The sequence below is a fragment of the Limanda limanda genome, chromosome 3, assembly GCF_963576545.1.
Source record: "Limanda limanda chromosome 3, fLimLim1.1, whole genome shotgun sequence".
Classification (NCBI taxonomy): Eukaryota; Metazoa; Chordata; class Actinopteri; order Pleuronectiformes; family Pleuronectidae; genus Limanda; species Limanda limanda.
Window position 1 is genome coordinate 223,811 of NC_083638.1, and position 18,690 is coordinate 242,500.

Below are 18,690 nucleotides of genomic sequence, written 5' to 3' on the forward strand. Positions count from 1 at the left end.
TGGATGTGGAGGATTTACAACCAGATGAGTTAACCTGGCTTCACTCTGCATGTAGGAGAACTTAAAGTGGCCTTCAGGTGACTTCATGGCCGAGCCTCTGTGGAGCCAGTGTTTGAGTCTTGGCTGCTGGAGCAAGTGCTGAAACATGGCAGACTGCAGGGATTCCAACATGGGAGAAGTTTGCCTCCAAGGCTTCCTGCCAGAGAGTCTGTGCACGTGCTCAACATTGTGAAAGGATCTATTTTAAGACAAACCAAGAAGTTTTGTTGCATGTACCTAACTAATCTGAAAACTGAAAGCTGAAGACCAGTCCCCACTCCTGACGTAGATATGGAGGAGTCATTCTAATCATTCTCAGTGTCAGGTGATTATACACACAAGAAAACTTACAACAGATAGAATGTCCTTCAGTCCAGCACATACCTGTGCTAACAGTCTCCTAAACTTCAACCAAGCTGCTTCAAATTATACACACATCTCAGTCCTCTATACATGTCTGACTCATTTTACATCAAGGTCCAAGAATTATTATCTGAGAAATCTGTGAAAATAAACACTGTCTTCTTATGTAAAGAGAGAAAAGAAAATCCTGACCTGCCCCATGTCTCATCCTTTCACTACATTTCATGGAAATCTGTTCAGCAGCTTCTGTGTCATCCTGCTGTCAAACCCACAAACAGGGGTGAAAACATAACCACCTGAGTGGAGGAATTTAAGAAAAGGTTATTTCATTTTTTCCATTGAGGGTTGTCAATTGTTTGATTCAATCTGTCAATTCAGTCCCAACAAACAAAACATAGTTCACATATCCTGGTGAAAAAGTACTTCCATCAGTGACATTCAATATTCAATGTGGAACAAATAAGAATAATAAATGTCCTTTTCAACCTCTGCCTCCAGCGTTGGTGTGAGCTTCACATAAATCCACAACATGCAGACTTCACACATGTGGAGCTGAGCAGGATGCAGCAGCTGGGAGGAGTGGGTGTGTGAGTGGAGCTCACTGGTTCACACTGAGTCTGGTCAGCGGAGGGAATGAGACGCAGCTGATTCCAGCTGATGCTGAGTGTCCTGAGTGTCCTGAGTGTCCAGAGTGTCCTGAGTGTCCTGAGCCCGGACCCGGCTCAGCCGAGCTCACTGGGCTTTCCTGTGTCTCGGGGTCAGTGTCAGTTCAGACCTTACAGCTAACTTCACTCACAGCTGCCTCAAAACCACTTCCTCTTTGCCGTGCACTCAGGACTCTCCCTCTCTTAGAAAGAGCACATTGTAAACCAATGGTGTGTGAATAATATGAAAAGGCCTTTTATATCCTCACAGGCTATTTTTATTACTCTAAATGTGTACTGTATATATGGTATAAAGATTATGGTAATAACAATGTCTTCTTTCTGGATCAAATGTCTTGTTTTGTCTGCACAGTCCTGAACCCAAAGACACTTAACTTACTTAAGATAAGAAACACATGCTGCTAAGAAGCTGGAACTAACAACATTTTTTAAAATTTATGCTTGAAATTGACTGAACTTTAAAGTTGAAAATAAATCAAACTCTACTTGATTATCTGGTGTAAATGTTTTGTGGAGCCAAAACCTTTAGTTAATGAATTCTAACTGATGAATTCATTGATAAGGAAATAATGAAAACATCAGTCTGTAGGAGAAAAATCTGCTCTCCTTTATTTTCTCCTGAGAAAGTTAATCTCCCCAATGCACTTTAGTAAAGTATTATAATGATAATTTAACTATTAATTAGTGAAAACGTTAATGTTCTACATATTTATTTTGGATGAGCTAAAGCTAGAAGGTGAACCTGAACACACGGACTGTACATGACAACAACACGTGAAGAACAAACGTCAGCTTCTTTTGAAACATGCCACAGTGACAGAGCTGCACATCAGGGTTCAACCTCTGGGAACTGAATGACGCTCATATCTTCACATGCTGCAGCTTCATAACAGAACTTCATAACTTTCACATTGCCTGTCTCATGACTGGTTGCTATTCAAAACCACATATTGTACGATTCATGTCAATTGTCCATGTGAAACACTGTTTTTGGTGTTTTATTCTTATTCTTAGTATTGTTTTCACCAGAGATTTAATTGGATGGATTATATCATATATATTTACTTGTAACTGTTGATGGGATGGTTTTGATTGTACTAAGCAGCTGGTGGTGTTTATTTCTGCAGGATGAATTTATAACGAGAAACAAGGAGAAAAGTTTTTCATCAATCTCATGTGTTTAGTATGTTCAGTATCTATGATCACATGTGTTTAGTATGTTCAGTGCCCATGATCACATGCGTTTAGTATGTTCAGTGACCATGATCACATGCGTTTAGTATTTCCAGTTACTATGATCACATGCGTTTAGTATGTTCAGTATCTATGATCACACATGTGTTTAGTATGTTCATCATCTATGATCACATGTGTTTAATATGTTCAGTTTATATGATCACACATGTGTTTAGTATGTTCAGTATCTATGATCACATGTGTTTAGTATGTTCAGTTTCTATGATCACACATGTATTTAGTGTGTTCAGTTACTATGATCACACATGTGTTTAGTATGTTCAGTATCTATGATCACATGTGTTTAATATGTTCAGTTTCTATGATCACACATGTGTTTAGTATGTTCAGTTACTATGATCACACATGTGTTTAGTATGTTCAGTATCTATGATCACACATGTGTTTAGTGTGTTCAGTTACTATGATCACACATGTTTTTAGTATGTTCAGTTACTATGATCACACATGTGTTAAGTATGTTCAGTAACCATGATCACACATGTGTTGAGTATGTTCAGTTACTATGATCACACATGTGTTTAGTATGTTCAGTTTCTATGATCACACATGTGTTAAGTATGTTCAGTATCTATGATCACACATGTGTTTAGCATGTTCAGTGACTATGATCACATGTGTTTAGTATGTTCAGTTTCTATGATCACACATGTGTTTAGTGTGTTCAGTATCTATGATCACACATGTGTTTAGTATGTTCAGTATCTATGATCACACATGTGTTTAGTATGTTCAGTTTCTATGATCACATGTGTTTATTGTGTTCAGTTTCTATGATCACACATGTGTTTAGTATGTTCAGGGACTATGATCACATGTGTTTAGTATGTTCAGTTTCTATGATCACACATGTGTTTAGTGTGTTCAGTATCTATGATCACACATGTGTTTAGTATGTTCAGTATCTATGATCACACATGTGTTTAGTATGTTCAGTTTCTATGATCACATGTGTTTATTGTGTTCAGTTTCTATGATCACACATGTGTTTAGTATGTTCAGGGACTATGATCACATGTGTTTAGTATGTTCAGTTTCTATGATCACACATGTGTTTAGTGTATTCAGTTTCTATGATCACATGTGTTTAGTATGTTCAGTATCTATGATCACACATGTGTTTAGCATGTTCAGTATCTATGATCACACATGTGTTTAGTATGTTCAGTGACCATGATCACCTGTGTTTAGTATGTTCAGTTTCTATGATCACACATGTGTTTAGCCTGTTCAGTTACTATGATCACATGTGTTAAGTATGTTCAGTATCTATGATCGTACATGTGTTTAGCATGTTCAGTGACAATGATCACATGTGTTTAGTATGTTCAGTATCTATTATCACACATGTGTTTAGCATGTTCAGTGACTATGATCACATGTGTTTAGTATGTTCAGTATCTATGATCATATGTGTTTAGTATGTTCAGTATCTATGATCAACCATGATCACATGTGTTTAGTATGTTCAGTATCTATGATCACACATGTGTTTAGCATGTTCAGGGACTATGATCACATGTGTTTAGTATGTTCAGTATATATGATCAACCATGATCACATGTGTTTAGTATGTTCAGTATCTATGATCACACATGTGTTTAGCATGTTCAGGGACTATGATCACATGTGTTTAGTATGTTCAGGGACATGTCCCCTCTCATGACAGCTTCTTACCCTGGACACTGTCAGGTCGGTCATCAGCTGGTCACACAAGTGTTTAGTATGTTCAGTGACTATGATCACACATGTGTTGAGTATGTTCAGGGACTATGATCACATGTGTTTAGTATGTTCAGTATCTATGATCAACCATGATCACCTGTGTTTAGTTTGTTCAGTTTCTATGATCACACATGTGTTTAGCATGTTCAGTGACCATGATCACATGTGTTTAGTATGTTCAGTATCTATGATCACACATGTGTTTAGCATGTTCAGTGACTATGATCACACATGTGTTTAGCATGTTCAGTGACTATGATCACACATGTGTTGAGTCTGTTCAGTGACTATGATCACATGTGTTTAGTATGTTCAGTATCTATGATCACATGTGTTTAGTAAGTTCAGTATCTATGATCAACCATGATCACATGTGTTTAGTATGTTCAGTATCTATGATCACACATGTGTTTAGCATGTTCAGTGACTATGATCACATGTGTTCATATGGACATAGGGACATGTCGCCTCTCATGACAGCTTCTTACCCTGGACACTGTCAGGTCGGTCATCAGCTGGTCACACAAGTGTTTAGTATGTTCAGTGACTATGATCACATGTGTTTAGTATGTTCAGTATCTATGATCAACCATGATCACATGTGTTTAGCATGTTCAGTGACTATGATCACACATGTGTTTAGCATGTTCAGTATCTATGATCACACATGTGTTTAGCATGTTCAGTATCTATGATCACATGTGTTTAGCATGTTCAGGGACATGTCCCCTCTCATGACAGCTTCTTACCCTGGACACTGTCAGGTCGGTCATCAGCTGGTCACACATGTGTTTAGTATGTTCAGTGAGTATGATCACATGTGTTTAGTATGTTCAGTATCTATGATCACATGTGTTTAGTATGTTCAGTATCTATGATCAACCATGATTACATGTGTTTAGTATGTTCACTATCTATGATCACACATGTGTTTAGCATGTTCAGTGACTATGATCACATGTGTTCATATGGACATAGGGACATGTCACCTCTCATGACAGCTTCTTACCCTGGACACTGTCAGGTCGGTCATCAGCTGGTCACACAAGTGTTTAGTATGTTCAGTGACTATGATCACACATGTGTTTAGTATGTTCAGTATCTATGATCACATGTGTTTAGCATGTTCAGTGACTATGATCACACATGTGTTTAGTATGTTCAGTATCTATGATCACATGTGTTTAGTATGTTCAGTATCTATGATCACATGTGTTTAGCATGTTCAGTGACTATGATCACACATGTGTTTAGTATGTTCAGGGACATGTCCCCTCTCATGACAGCTTCTTACCCTGGACACTGTCAGGTCGGTCATCAGCTGGTCACACAAGTGTTTAGTATGTTCAGTATCTATGATCACATGTGTTTAGCATGTTCAGTGACTATGATCACACATGTGTTTAGTATGTTCAGGGACATGTCCGCTCTCATGACAGTTTCTTACCCTGGACACTGTCAGGTCGGTCATCAGCTGGTCACACATGTGTTTAGCCTGTTCAGTGACTATGATCACACATGTGTTTAGTATGTTCAGTATCTATGATCACATGTGTTTAGCATGTTCAGGGACATGTCCCCTCTCATGACAGCTTCTTACCCTGGACACTGTCAGGTCGGTCATCAGCTGGTCACACAAGTGTTTAGTATGTTCAGTATCTATGATCACATGTGTTTAGCATGTTCAGTGACTATGATCACACATGTGTTTAGTATGTTCAGTATCTATGATCACATGTGTTGAGTATGTTCAGGGACATGTCCCCTCTCATGACAGCTTCTTACCCTGGACACTGTCAGGTCGGTCATCAGCTGGTCGAAGGCCCGGGTCTCCTCCGCCTGCTTCTGGTTGTGCAGAGCGATCTTCTCGCTGAACTTCCTGGGGTTGGAGCCTCCTGTGCCCGGGGAGCCGGACATGGTTCGGCCGCAGTGAGACTTCGGTGTGGAGTGGAGGGAAGATGGAGGCTGGGCAGAGTCTATCGGTGACAAAGTGTCAGTGAATCCATCACAGGTTCAAATCTCGGCTCGCAGAGGCTAACGCAGCTAAGCTAAGCTAACGTCAGGAAAAGTTGTTGTTACGCCCGGAGAGCAGCGCAGCTCGCGGTTCCGGTTCCGTTCGGACTCGAACGTGTGTTTAACGAAGTCACGTGACGTCACAAGAAGTTTGGGACTCAGTGAAACGTCACAGACTCAGAACCACTTGTTTGAATGTTAGCTGTCGATGCTAACATAGCGGAGAGACGCAGCTAGCTCAGTTAGCTTAGCTGCTGTCACTTCACAACACGGACAGACTCACTTTACCACAGTGCCGAGCCTCGCTCAGCATCGAACCCCCGGAGCGGGAGCACCGTGTGTGGGGCTGGAGCTGCCGGAGGAAGTGGTTAGCCTCGTTAGCCTCGCTAGCGGTTAGCTCCTCAACAAGTGTCCGAGTCACACTGAGATTCCCCCGAAGTGAAGAGAACAGACCACACAAACCGGAGTGAAACCGGAGTGAAACCGGAGTGAAACCGGAGTGAAACCGGAGTGAAACCGGATCCTCCGGGAAGCAGCGGAACCAGTTCGCTTCTGGACCCGGTGCCACCGGGCTCGGGTCTGCTGTTAATCCGGGGACAGAGCGCGGTCCCCCGGGGAACTCCAGCCGGAGAGCCGCTGACGAGGAGCCACCGGCGGGGTAAACACGCGTGAGAGCCGGGGGAGGTTCCGCGGAAGAGCCGGGGAAGAGCCGCTGATGTTCCCGCGGAAGAGCCGCTGATGTTCCCGGGGAAGAGCCGCGGAAGAGCCGCTGATGTTCCCGGGGAAGAGCCGCGGAAGAGCCGCTGATGTTTCCAGGACCGAGACTCAACTGCTCCGGATCCGCATCACACACACACAACACTGGCCATACCCAGCCTGTCCGCCAGGCGGCGACACACACACCCAGGGCAGCCTGGCGGAATATTACAACAATAACAACGTGAAGATTGAGAATTATTGTTCTAATAAAAATCCTGACAATAAGTATAATAAAAATTATGATTAAAATAATAATAATGATGATATCCATAATAATAATGATACAAATGAGAATATAAATACAAATTATAACAATAATCATAGTAATAATAAAAAGAAGGATATAGTAGTAATAGTTTGTTCTGAGCTTGTCTTTTTGTACGTCCGCCCTGTGATTGGCTGGTGATCTGGTCAGGTGATCTGACCTTCAGAGGTTGAACCGTAGAGACGATGAGGATGTACAGTACATCAGGAGAAGTATGATGATGACTTCAAAGAGAAATCAATCCTGTACATTCAGATAATAATTCAAAGTCTTTACGTCTTCAGCACTTTATTCTACAACAAGTCAAATACACTTAAGCACTGAAAGAGAGGAAGTGGAGCTCGGGCTTCCACCTACAGAAGAAATATCATGACAACATATCCAATATCAAGGAAACTTTGTTTTGTAGCATTTGTACCAAACTGATTTTATAATAACAAGTAGAACAAATAGAATTCCAGTGAATCATGAGTGACTGTGCTGCTGAATGAAACAGACACACACACACACACTGCTGATCATCAGGGTCAGTCCAACACAAACCAACATCACAGCCTTGACCTGGAACAGGAAGTTATTCTCTTCCAATAATTCAATTCGAATTCTTCAATTCAAATTAAGAAAGTCATCAGGCTGAATGATGATCAGCTGAGGGTCGAATCCAAATCAAGTGAGGGAAGAAAAGAGTTGAATCATAAAGTTTCTCTTTGCAATGAGTCTCCAACAGAAACACAAAGAGACAGAAGGTCAGGAAGAGAACCTACGTTCATCAGGAGATCGATTATCAACTAAGAGACAGAAAACGTGACCTCCACATAAAACAGACGTGTTTATATTCCAGCCCATGCACGACACATTCAACACATCTCAAGCAAAAATAATACACATCATGGTAGACCTGTGGCTGAGCTGCAGCTACACACGTTAACTCTAGAAGCTTCTGTTCGCTCCGGTTGAAGCACAAACACATAATAAAAATAATGCACATGAATGAGCACATGAGACGAGTGCAGGAGGGAATGTGTGTGAAGCAGGAGGCGGAGCTTGGTGGTTCCATCAGTGTCTCTACTTCCCGTAGAACTTCTTGTTGAGCAGGAAGATGAGCAGGTTGACGTTGATGGTGGCGCGGTCGAAGAGCTTCATCACGGCCACGCCCTCGTACTGCAGCTGGAGCAGGTCCTGGGAAACAACACAGTTAGCATCTCTGTAACCATGGCGACGGTGCACTGAGCGCCGCAGGACGCCGTGACGACAAGATACCTGGTACTCCAACTGTAGCGTCTCCAGGTGCACCCCCATCAGCTTGGCCTTCACCTCGAAGACCCCCACCGACTCGGAGGGCGAGATCTCGAAGATCACGTTCTTGAACCTGTGAGAGTAGGAGGAGGAGTCAGAGAGGTTGTGTGTAGTAGTTGTGCATCTCATAAGGATCAGGAAGTAAAGAAGCACAACTCTAGTCTACGGTCCTGTGTTTTGTGTAGTAGTTGTGTATCGTATGGATCGTATGGATCATGAGGTAAAGAAGCACAACTCTAGTGTGTGGTTGTGTGTAGTAGTTGTGTATCATAAGGATCATGAGGTAAACAGCACAACTCTAGTGTGTGGTTGTGTGTAGTAGTGTATCATAAGGATCATGAGGTAAAGAGCACAACTCTAGTGTGTGGTTGTGTGTAGTAGTGTATCATAAGGATCATGAGGTAAAGAAGCACAACTCTAGTGTGTGGTTGTGTGTAGTAGTTGTGTATCATAAGGATCATGAGGTAAACAGCACAACTCTAGTTTGTGGTTGTGTGTAGTAGTTGTGTATCATAAGGATCATTAGGTAAAGAAGCACAACTCTAGTGTGTGGTTGTGTGTAGTAGTTGTGTATCATAAGGATCATGAGCTAAAGAGCACAACTCTAGTGTGTGGTTGTGTGTAGTAGTGTATCATAAGGATCATGAGGTAAAGAGCACAACTCTAGTTTGTGGTTGTGTGTAGTAGTTGTGTATCATAAGGATCATGAGGTAAACAGCACAACTCTAGTTTGTGGTTGTGTGTAGTAGTTGTGTATCATAAGGATCATGAGGTAAACAGCACAACTCTAGTTTGTGGTTGTGTGTAGTAGTTGTGTATTATAAGAATCAGGAAGTAAAGAAGCACAACTCTAGTGGTGGTCGTGTGTAGTAGTTGTGTATCATAAGGATCATGAGGTAAAGAAGCACAACTCTAGTGTGTGGTTGTGTGTAGTATTTGTGTATCATAAGGATCATGAGCTAAAGAGCACAACTCTAGTGTGTGGTTGTGTGTAGTAGTTGTGTATCATAAGGATCATGAGGTAAACAGCACAACTCTAGTTTGTGGTTGTGTGTAGTAGTGTATCATAAGGATCATGAGCTACAGAGAACAACTCTAGTTTGGTTGTGTGTAGTAGTGTATCATAAGGATCATGAGCTAAAGAGCACAACTCTAGTGTGTGGTCGTGTGTAGTAGTTGTGTATCATAAGGATCATGAGGTAAACAGCACAACTCTAGTTTGTGGTTGTGTGTAGTAGTTGTGTATTATAAGGATCAGGAAGTAAAGAAGCACAACTCTAGTTTGTGGTTGTGTGTAGTAGTTGTGTATCATAAGGATCATGAGCTAAAGAGCACAACTCTAGTTTGTGGTTGTGTGTAGTAGTTGTGTATTATAAGGATCATGACCTAAGAGCACAACTCTAGTTTGTGGTTGTGTGTAGTAGTTGTGTATCATAAGGATCATGAGGTAAAGAGCACAACTCTAGTTTGTGGTTGTGTGTAGTAGTTGTGTATTATAAGGATCATGAGCTAAAGAGCACAACTCTAGTTTGTGGTCGTGTGTAGTAGTTGTGTATTATAAGGATCAGGAAGTAAAGAAGCACAACTCTAGTTTGTGGTCGTGTGTAGTAGTTGTGTATTATAAGGATCAGGAAGTAAAGAAGCACAACTCGAGTTTGTGGTCGTGTGTAGTAGTTGTGTATTATAAGGATCAGGAAGTAAAGAAGCACAACTCTAGTGTGTGGTCGTGTGTAGTACTCTACTTTAAAGTCATGTGTTTTGTGTAGTCGTGTATCGTATGGATCATGAGGTAAAGAAACAGAACTCTAGTCTACGGTCCTGTGTTTTGTGTAGTCTTTGTGTATCGTATGGATCCTGAGGTAATGAAGCACAACTCTAGTTTATTGTCCTGTGTTTTTGTGTAGTCGTTGTGTATCTGTAGTTGTTGTGTATCGTATGGATCATGAGGTAAAGAAGCAGAAGTTTAGTCTACGGTCCTGTGCTTTGTGTAGTCGTTGTGTATCTGTAGTGGTTGTGTATCGTATGGATCATGAGGTAAAGAAGCAGCACTCTAGTCTACGGTCCTGTGCTTTGTGTAGTCGTTGTGTATCTGTAGTGGTTGTGTATCGTATGGATCATGAGGTAAAGAAGCAGAAGTTTAGTCTACGGTCCTGTGCTTTGTGTAGTCGTTGTGTATCTGTAGTGGTTGTGTATCGTATGGATCATGAGGTAAAGAAGCAGAAGTCTAGTCTACGGTCCTGTGCTTTGTGTAGTGGTTGTGTGTCGTATGGATCATGAGGTAAAGAAGCAGCACTCTAGTCCACGGTCCTGTGCTTTGTGTAGTCGTTGTGTATCGTATGGATCACACACTCACTGGTTGGGCTGCAGGTCCTCGATGGCGATCAGCACGCCCTTCTCATGGAGACGAGCGGCCGTGTACTTCTGTGAAACCTGTTTACTCTTCTTGGTTTTGTTGTCGCTTGTTTTCTTTGACAACCTGCGGACAGAAGGTCAGATTAGTGTGTAACACAACACAACAACGCACACTGATTTATGAGTTAGCTGTCACTGACATATTTAAATCAGTGTTTATATTTTAAATACGTTAAACAATAAAAAACAGCAGAAAGTAGATTTACACAGAAATGTTCTTATACCAACAATAAAACAAGAACTTTGACTTTGAGGATAAACAACAAGACTCAGCTGAGACTTTTATTTGTTAGTATTATTATAAGATCTGTTTATGTCTCGTTCTTTGTGGAAGTGGAATAAGTTGTGACATGAACAGGTCAGATGTTCCAGGAACCTGTGGCCGCTGCTGGTTTTCCTCTTGGCCAACTGGTTTCTGACCCTCCCACTGGGAAGCCATGTGTCGGGGGGGGGGGTCTCTGGTTCAGGTGGATTGAACTGGACCAGTAACGGGTCTGGGAGGTTTTGCGATCTTCACTGATTGAACTTTTAGTCTAACTCCATCCATCTAGTAGATCCAGATGCTTCTCGATTGTTTGACATGTAAACAGAACCTTTCAAAGTGTCTGAACCTTCGGACCTGAGGTGAGTGAACGAGGTGAGACACAGAACCGGTTTGACTCACTTGCCCTTGCTGGCCAGGTTGTCCATGCAGGTCTTGATGTACTGGTTGTAGGAATCGATCTGCACGTTGTAGAACGCAGACTTTGAGTTCAGGGCCGTGTTGGTCTGCTGGAGTCTCACCAGCTCGGCTTTTCTGCGCTGACGATAGCGTCTCTGGTTTCTGATGTCCTGTAATACACACACACATTAAAGCATAGAAAGGACTGGAGTTGTGTTTCCTGCAGATGTTGTGTGGTCCCACCTTGGCGATGTCGTTGATGAGGTCCTGGTAGCGGCTCTCGGGGTGAACCTTCCCCAGCTCGGCCAGGCGCTGCAGGTTGCTTCTGATCTTGTCTTTCTTCCCCAGCAGCGTCAGGCTGTCGTCCACCACCGGTTTGACCTGCTTCATCTTCTCTGGAGTCTTGGCGTCTCGGACGGCCCGGCGCTGCATGGCGCGCTGGTACTCCACGTCCTGTCGGGGAAACAAGAGCGAGCACAGCAAGAACCTGGTTTAATAAGTGTAGAAACAGTAGAAACACGCTCAGCACATTTAAACACTCTGATCTCAGACCTGTTCTGGACTCGCTGCCGAATCCAGGATCTCAGTGAGCGTGTCTCCAGGCTGGAACCGGATCACATCCACAATGAGCCTCTTGGTGCTGGAGAGAGGAAAGAAACAAAGAGATGTGAGAAACCATCAAACGCCTGAGATCCATGAGCCTTCAGTAGCCTTCAGTAGCCTTCAGTAGCCTTGGCGTGGACGTACTTGAGCAGCAGCGTCTTGGCGTCCATCTCCGTGTTGGCCTCGCCGGTGACATCAAACTTGTTGGCGAGTGTGAGCGACACCTCCGTCTTCCCCATCAGCTCTTTGCTGGGGTCGTCAGGAGGAAGAGGGTTTTCACCTGAGAGCAAGAGGACAGAAAGAAATCAATTAAATTAAAATCATTATAGTTTTATTATTGACCAGGAACTGAGTTGTTATAAGTTCATATGGACACAATATTCAGAATTTTATGAAAGAAAAGTAAAACCTGTGATTCAAAGACTAATTGAATCAACATCAACAGCTTGTGAAGGACGACATGATGTTACTTTGATTTGCACCAAATCAGAGGAACTGGTTCTGAACCACTGGTTCTGAACCACTGGTTCTTCTAATGGACACATTGATCTCTGGAGTTGAACTGGGAACATTAAGGTTGAACTGGGAACATTAAGGTTGAACTGGGAACATTAAGGTTGAACTGGGAACATTAAGGTTGAACTGGGAACATTAAGGTTGAACTGGGAACATTAAGGTTGAACTGGGAACATTAAGGTTGAACTGGGAACATTAAGGTTGAACTGGGAACATTAAGGTTGAACTGGGAACATTAAGGTTCCCTCACTTTACTGAGCTGTGTATTTTAAAACGTGTACAGGACGCAGCTTCATGAACGAGTCACATGACACAAGAAGGTAAAGCTTTTCAATCAAGTCACATCTGGCAGACATTTGGAGGACGTTATTTCCGGTGAGTTCAGGCCCATCATGTTTGGTGTGAGACCATATTCCTCTGTAATCCCCCCCCCTCCATCAGTCAGTGTGTTTGTTACGACACAGTTTACGACATGGAATCATCAGAGTTCAGACACATGTGTGTTTCATGCTCTCAACACTGGCTTCTCTCTGGATCCACACCGTGAATCCTTCCGGTCTCACTCACCGATGAGCGACTCGACCGTGGGAACCTCGCCCAGGTCCTCCAGCAGCTCGTGGATCGGGTCGTTGTGCTCGGGAGCGATGGCGTCCTGATGGTCCAGCAGCAGCTGAGGACAGAAAAAGGTCAAACCCAGGTCAGCATCACAAAGACAGCAGTGTGGTGCAAACATGAGGTGAGTTCCAACTCACTGTGTGCGTGTTGATGATCTCTCCGATGGAGATGTAGATGACTGGCTTAGTGACGGTGACTTGGTCTGAGTACGGATCCACGTTGAACTTGTCTTCCAGCGAGGGAACATCACACGCTGCCAAGAAGAAACGCCTGAGGAGCCCAGAGAAGGACAGAGAGTGGAACATGAATCCTCAACATCATCTTCTAAACCAGATCAGCTTTTGATTTCCACAGGGTCAGACCTGAACTTCAGGTACGAGGCGCTGAGATACTCGTTGATGGGATTGAGGTGGGCGTTGTCCCCCAGGAACATCTTATTGGAGGCGGCGTGCTGCAGCATCTTGGCGACAGAGCCCAAGTTGCGTCTCTGCTCGGTGGTCAGCTGGCCGCCCGCCGACACCTCGATGATGTCAAAGGCGTCGGGGGCCACGATGGCCGGGTTCATGTAGCGGTAATACAAGAGGTTCCCCACGATCTGAGAGGTCGAATCAAACAACTGGGTCAGTGGAAATATTGATGTATTAAACGCTCTTAAAACCTTTCATTTGATTTATACTGATAATCTTACTTGTATGCAAACGTGTTGGATTGTCCAACCATCAGTATTAGAACTTTATACTAGTATTAGCATGAGACTGTTAGAAAAACTAAAATCCGCACAGCGACCGTGCACAACGTCAGGAGAGAGAGAGAGGAAGAGAGGATGAGACAGAAAACTGGAGCGACAGCGTAACCGAAGAAGACGAGGACATGTTGAGGAGAAAGCTCAGAGGACTTTGGGAGTCTGGAGATCTTTGGGCTGTTTAAATCCGACAAGAAGCAGAGAAGTGTTCACTGTGTGAGAGCATCTTCACACAGAGGTGAGAACACTCAGCTTCTATGAAGCAGTCATATCCATCTGATTTATATCGATAGTCTGATTTAAAAAATGATCGTGGTAAGATGAATCGTCTTATCGCCCAGCCGATAGGAAGAAGAGAGAGAGGGGGGAGAGAGAGAGGGAGGGAGGGGGGGGGGAGAGAGAGACACGTCGCTCACCTTCACATCAGCAGACACACGACTCACCTGCAGAGACGCTGCAGCTGGTCGACGAGTCGCAAAGAAGAAGATCAGTGAAGAACAGGAAGAAAAGATAAGGAAGGAAATGTCTAAGAAACAGGGAGAGAGAAGGAGAGAAGGAGGGGAGAGAAGGAGAGAAGAGGCGAAGGAGAGAAGGAGAGAAGAGGCGAAGGAGAGAAGGAGCAAAGGAGAGAAGTAGAGAAGAGGCAAAGGAGAGAAGGAGAGAAGGAGAGGAGAGAAGGAGGGAAGGAGAGAAGGAGAGAAGGAGCAAAGGAGAGAAGTAGAGAAGGAGGGAAGGAGAGAAGGAGAGAAGGAGGGAAGGAGAGAAGGAGAGGAGAGAAGGAGCAAAGGAGGGAAGGAGAGAAGGAGAGAAGGAGAGAAGGAGAGAAGGAGGGAAGGAGAGAAGGAGAGAAGGAGAGAAGGAGGGAAGGAGAGAAGGAGAGAAGGAGAGGAGAGAAGGAGGGAAGGAGAGAAGGAGAGAAGGAGAGAAGGAGAGAAGGAGAGGAGAGAAGGAGAGAAGGAGAGAAGGAGGGAAGGAGAGAAGGAGAGAAGAAGTGAAGAGGCGAAGGAGACAAGGAGCAAAGGAGAGAAGTAGAGAAGGAGGGAAGGAGAGGAGAGAAGGAGGGAAGGAGGGAAGGAGCAAAGGAGAGAAGTAGAGAAGGAGCAAAGGAGAGAAGGAGGGGAGAGAAGGAGGGGAGAGAAGGAGAGAAGGAGAGAAGAGGCAAAGGAGAGAAGGAGCAAAGGAGAGAAGTAGAGAAGAGGCAAAGGAGAGAAGGAGAGAAGGAGAGGAGAGAAGGAGGGAAGGAGAGAAGGAGAGAAGGAGCAAAGGAGAGAAGGAGAGAAGAGGCGAAGGAGAGAAGGAGAGAAGGAGGGAAGGAGCAAAGGAGAGAAGGAGGGAAGGAGAGAAGGAGAGAAGGAGCAAAGGAGAGAAGTAGAGAAGGAGGGAAGGAGAGAAGGAGAGAAGGAGGGAAGGAGAGAAGGAGAGGAGAGAAGGAGCAAAGGAGGGAAGGAGAGAAGGAGAGAAGGAGAGAAGGAGGGAAGGAGAGAAGGAGAGAAGGAGAGAAGGAGAGAAGGAGGGAAGGAGAGAAGGAGAGAAGGAGAGAAGGAGAGGAGAGAAGGAGGGAAGGAGAGAAGGAGAGAAGGAGAGAAGGAGAGGAGAGAAGGAGAGAAGGAGGGAAGGAGAGAAGGAGAGAAGAAGTGAAGAGGCGAAGGAGACAAGGAGCAAAGGAGAGAAGTAGAGAAGGAGGGAAGGAGAGGAGAGAAGGAGGGAAGGAGAGAAGGAGGGAAGGAGCAAAGGAGAGAAGTAGAGAAGGAGCAAAGGAGAGAAGGAGGGGAGAGAAGGAGGGGAGAGAAGGAGAGAAGGAGAGAAGAGGCGAAGGAGAGAAGGAGCAAAGGAGAGAAGTAGAGAAGAGGCAAAGGAGAGAAGGAGCAAAGGAGAGAAGGAGGGAAGGAGAGGAGAGAAGGAGGGAAGGAGAGAAGGTGAGAAGGAGGGAAGGAGCAAAGGAGAGAAGGAGAGGAGAGAAGGAGGGAAGGAGAGAAGGAGAGAAGGAGAGAAAGAGGGAACGAGAGAAGAAGTGAAGTAGAGAAGGAGCAAAGGAGCGAAGGAGCGAAGGAGAGGAGAGAAAGAGAGAAGAGAAGGAGCAAAGGAGAGAAGGAGAGGAGAGAAGGAGAGAAGAAGATAAGGAGGGAAGGAGAGAAGGAGAGAAGGAGAGAAGGAGAGAATGAAGGTAACAAAGCAGTTGAATGAGACCAGAGAAAAGTAGTGAAACTTTTAAAAGTCACTTGTTCTATAGCTCACATGTGAGAATACTCGGTTGCTATGGAAACGGATCTGCAGGTTAACATACATGAAGAAGACGTGAAACTGGAGCAATAAGAAACATCTGATGAAAGCTTCAGACCTTCAGCAGCTCGTCCTCCGTGGCGTCCGGGAACTTCTCGTGCAGCGTGTCCTTCAGCACCTTGGAGATGAACCTCATCCCGTACCTGAAAACACACGCGTGATGATGCAAGGCGTTCTCTTCCTGATTGGCTCTTATCAGTCACATGACTCACTGTTCCTCCTGATCCATAATCAGGTGTTTTCAGTGACGCTGGACCCAGATTGTTTTAGATTTTAAAATGTATTATAATGGATGAAACCTCCGAGACTTTGTGAAGTACGAACTTACGGAATTTTATCCACGGACACGACGATGGCCGACAGGAACTTGTCGGTGATGGTCTTCATGTTCTTGATGGACGCCTCCAGGCGTGTCCTCACCTCGTCGTGGGCCATGGCCTGCTCGGGAGTCACGTCGTACGGCAGCTTGCTGTCCACGCCACCGCGCAGGAAGAGGAACGAGAGAAGAAGTTCAAACCTCTACTCAGCTGCAGCGTGACACTTGACCACTAGATGGCCCTACATTCTACACACTGAACCTTTAACACGTCCCTGTCAGAACCATGCAGACTTCTCTCCTTCTGTTAGATGATCAAACGTGAATTGAGACACAAGGTAAATACCTGAGAGTCTGAATCTGCTTTAACTGGTTTTAAATCTGAATCTATAGATATTTATATATAAATATAAAGATTATTTGAGTGAGGACGATGCTTTTAACTAATTTAACTGAAACCGATTGTTAAGTTTGGTTTTTTTGACAGGTCTTCAGATTTTTGAATATTGATTGGACAGTTTATCCAACTTGAAACAAGTTATTAAAACTAACTAGTATAACGAGTTATTATAACTAGTATAACGTATATTAAAATGAAAGTCTGAAGACAGCAGCCGAGCGATCACCTGGCCTCCCCGGTCTGCGTCTCCATCTGGTTCACCCAGCTCTTGTAGATGTCCACCGGGTCCGTCTTGATGTTGAGCGTCTTGTCTTCCATGATCTCTTTGATGACGGGCGCCAGGATCTGCCGCAGAGCGTTCTGTCCTCGTGCTCCTCGGTGGAAGCTCACCACCATCTTGATGACCGTTGGGTTTCCTGTGACGATCTCCTTCATCTGGTCCACTTTCGACCTGCGGACGGTTAGAATAAAGCCTTTAGTCCTGGAAGGATCAGGAGAGCTGCAGCAGATTCATGGAACAGGTTTGCTCGCTGCTGACTTGATCTCCTCCTGCAGCGCCGTCTTGAAGAGCTTCAGCAGCAGGTACTCCTCCCTCTGGTTGGAGGCGTAGTTGTACAGGGTGAAGATGACAGAGTCCATGAACTTGGTGGATTTGTTCTGAGGCATCTGGAAGATGAGCTTGGCCAGGTACGTGGGGTTGGTCTGTGGAAACAGAATGTGGTTAGATCCTGTTGGAGAGAAGCCGACGGGTGGAAGCTCTGCATGTTCCTCACCTGTAGCAGGTAGAAGAGGAACTGGTAAGCTTCCAGTTTGACCCTCTTCTCCTTGCTCAGCGCCTTCAGGCCTCCTCTCTGCTTGTTCATCATCATCATGTTGGACAGCTGGCCCTTGTTCTTCCTGGTCAGCTTCTTGCTGTGCGACACCACCTCCTGCAGTGTGATCTTGTTCTTCACCAGCAGGCCGATCTTGATGTCCATCAGGTTCAGGTCGTTCTCCAGCTGCTGGTTGGAGCGGATGTTGGTGACCACCTCCTCGCGGAGACGCATCAGCTCCAGCTCCTCCTGGAAGTCCTGGTCGCTGTGGTCCAGCAGGTGGACGAACTTCCTCACCACGGCCATCGGGGGGTCGGCAGCGCTGGCTGGAGCGAGACCACAGTCAGCGGCCATTTCATTTATAAAGCACATTCAAAACCACTTGGTTGACCAAAGGTTCGAGAAGAAGAAGACGGCAGAATACGAGAAGTACAAATGAAATAAGATCAAAGGAAGTAGAATAATTTAAATTGAAAGGTCTGGACCACTCTCTCTAGATCTGTGTGTGGGAGAAAGGCCTGAACCTGGTCTCAGCTGAAAGAAGCTGCACAGAACGACGGAGGACACACACACACACACACACACACACACACACACACACACACACACACACACACACACAGACTCTTTGTCCCTGTCCAGAGGAACAAGTCTCTTCACAGAGACGACCTGGACAGACAGAGGAGACACTTCAGGTCCTCTACTCACTCAGCGTCTTGTAGTCGTCCCTGGCCTTGTTGGCCCGGATGAAAGCCTGGATCTTCACCACCTGATTGATCTGCAGAACACACCAGCCGACCAGTTACACACAGGAAACCAGTGAGTCCCAGTGGAGAAGACTGACTTTGTCTTATTTTGCTTCTTTAGATTTGTCCAGAAGTGAATTTGCAGTGAACAGGTTTGAGGCGACGGGTACTGACGTGATCTTGGAAGTACTTCAGACGATCCCTG

General features: G+C 44.7%; 2 protein-coding genes across 2 annotated transcripts in view; both read right to left on the minus strand.

Annotated features, from left to right (window-relative positions):
* Positions 1-6,540, minus strand: part of crtc3 (CREB regulated transcription coactivator 3) — a 41,060-nt gene extending 34,520 nt beyond the window's left edge. Inside the window, exon 1 of the mRNA XM_061068457.1 lies at positions 5,835-6,540. Within this exon, the coding sequence (XP_060924440.1) occupies positions 5,835-5,966 (132 nt within the window). The 5' untranslated portion in view covers positions 5,967-6,540. The remainder of the gene's footprint in view (positions 1-5,834) is intronic.
* An 817-nt stretch (positions 6,541-7,357) lies between these two features.
* The window catches only part of iqgap1 (IQ motif containing GTPase activating protein 1), a 42,493-nt gene continuing 31,160 nt past the window's right edge, over positions 7,358-18,690 (minus strand). The window contains exons 21-37 of the mRNA XM_061068102.1: positions 18,660-18,690; positions 18,448-18,517; positions 17,701-18,065; positions 17,466-17,629; positions 17,154-17,378; positions 16,540-16,680; positions 16,270-16,354; positions 13,552-13,784; positions 13,327-13,459; positions 13,142-13,244; positions 12,203-12,338; positions 12,008-12,095; positions 11,699-11,908; positions 11,459-11,625; positions 10,736-10,858; positions 8,347-8,455; positions 7,358-8,265 (exon numbers count right to left, since the gene is read on the minus strand). The exon at positions 18,660-18,690 is cut by the window's right edge and continues 41 nt beyond it. Of these exons, the coding sequence (XP_060924085.1) occupies positions 8,152-8,265; positions 8,347-8,455; positions 10,736-10,858; positions 11,459-11,625; positions 11,699-11,908; positions 12,008-12,095; positions 12,203-12,338; positions 13,142-13,244; positions 13,327-13,459; positions 13,552-13,784; positions 16,270-16,354; positions 16,540-16,680; positions 17,154-17,378; positions 17,466-17,629; positions 17,701-18,065; positions 18,448-18,517; positions 18,660-18,690 (2,497 nt within the window). The 3' untranslated portion in view covers positions 7,358-8,151. The remainder of the gene's footprint in view (positions 8,266-8,346; positions 8,456-10,735; positions 10,859-11,458; positions 11,626-11,698; positions 11,909-12,007; positions 12,096-12,202; positions 12,339-13,141; positions 13,245-13,326; positions 13,460-13,551; positions 13,785-16,269; positions 16,355-16,539; positions 16,681-17,153; positions 17,379-17,465; positions 17,630-17,700; positions 18,066-18,447; positions 18,518-18,659) is intronic.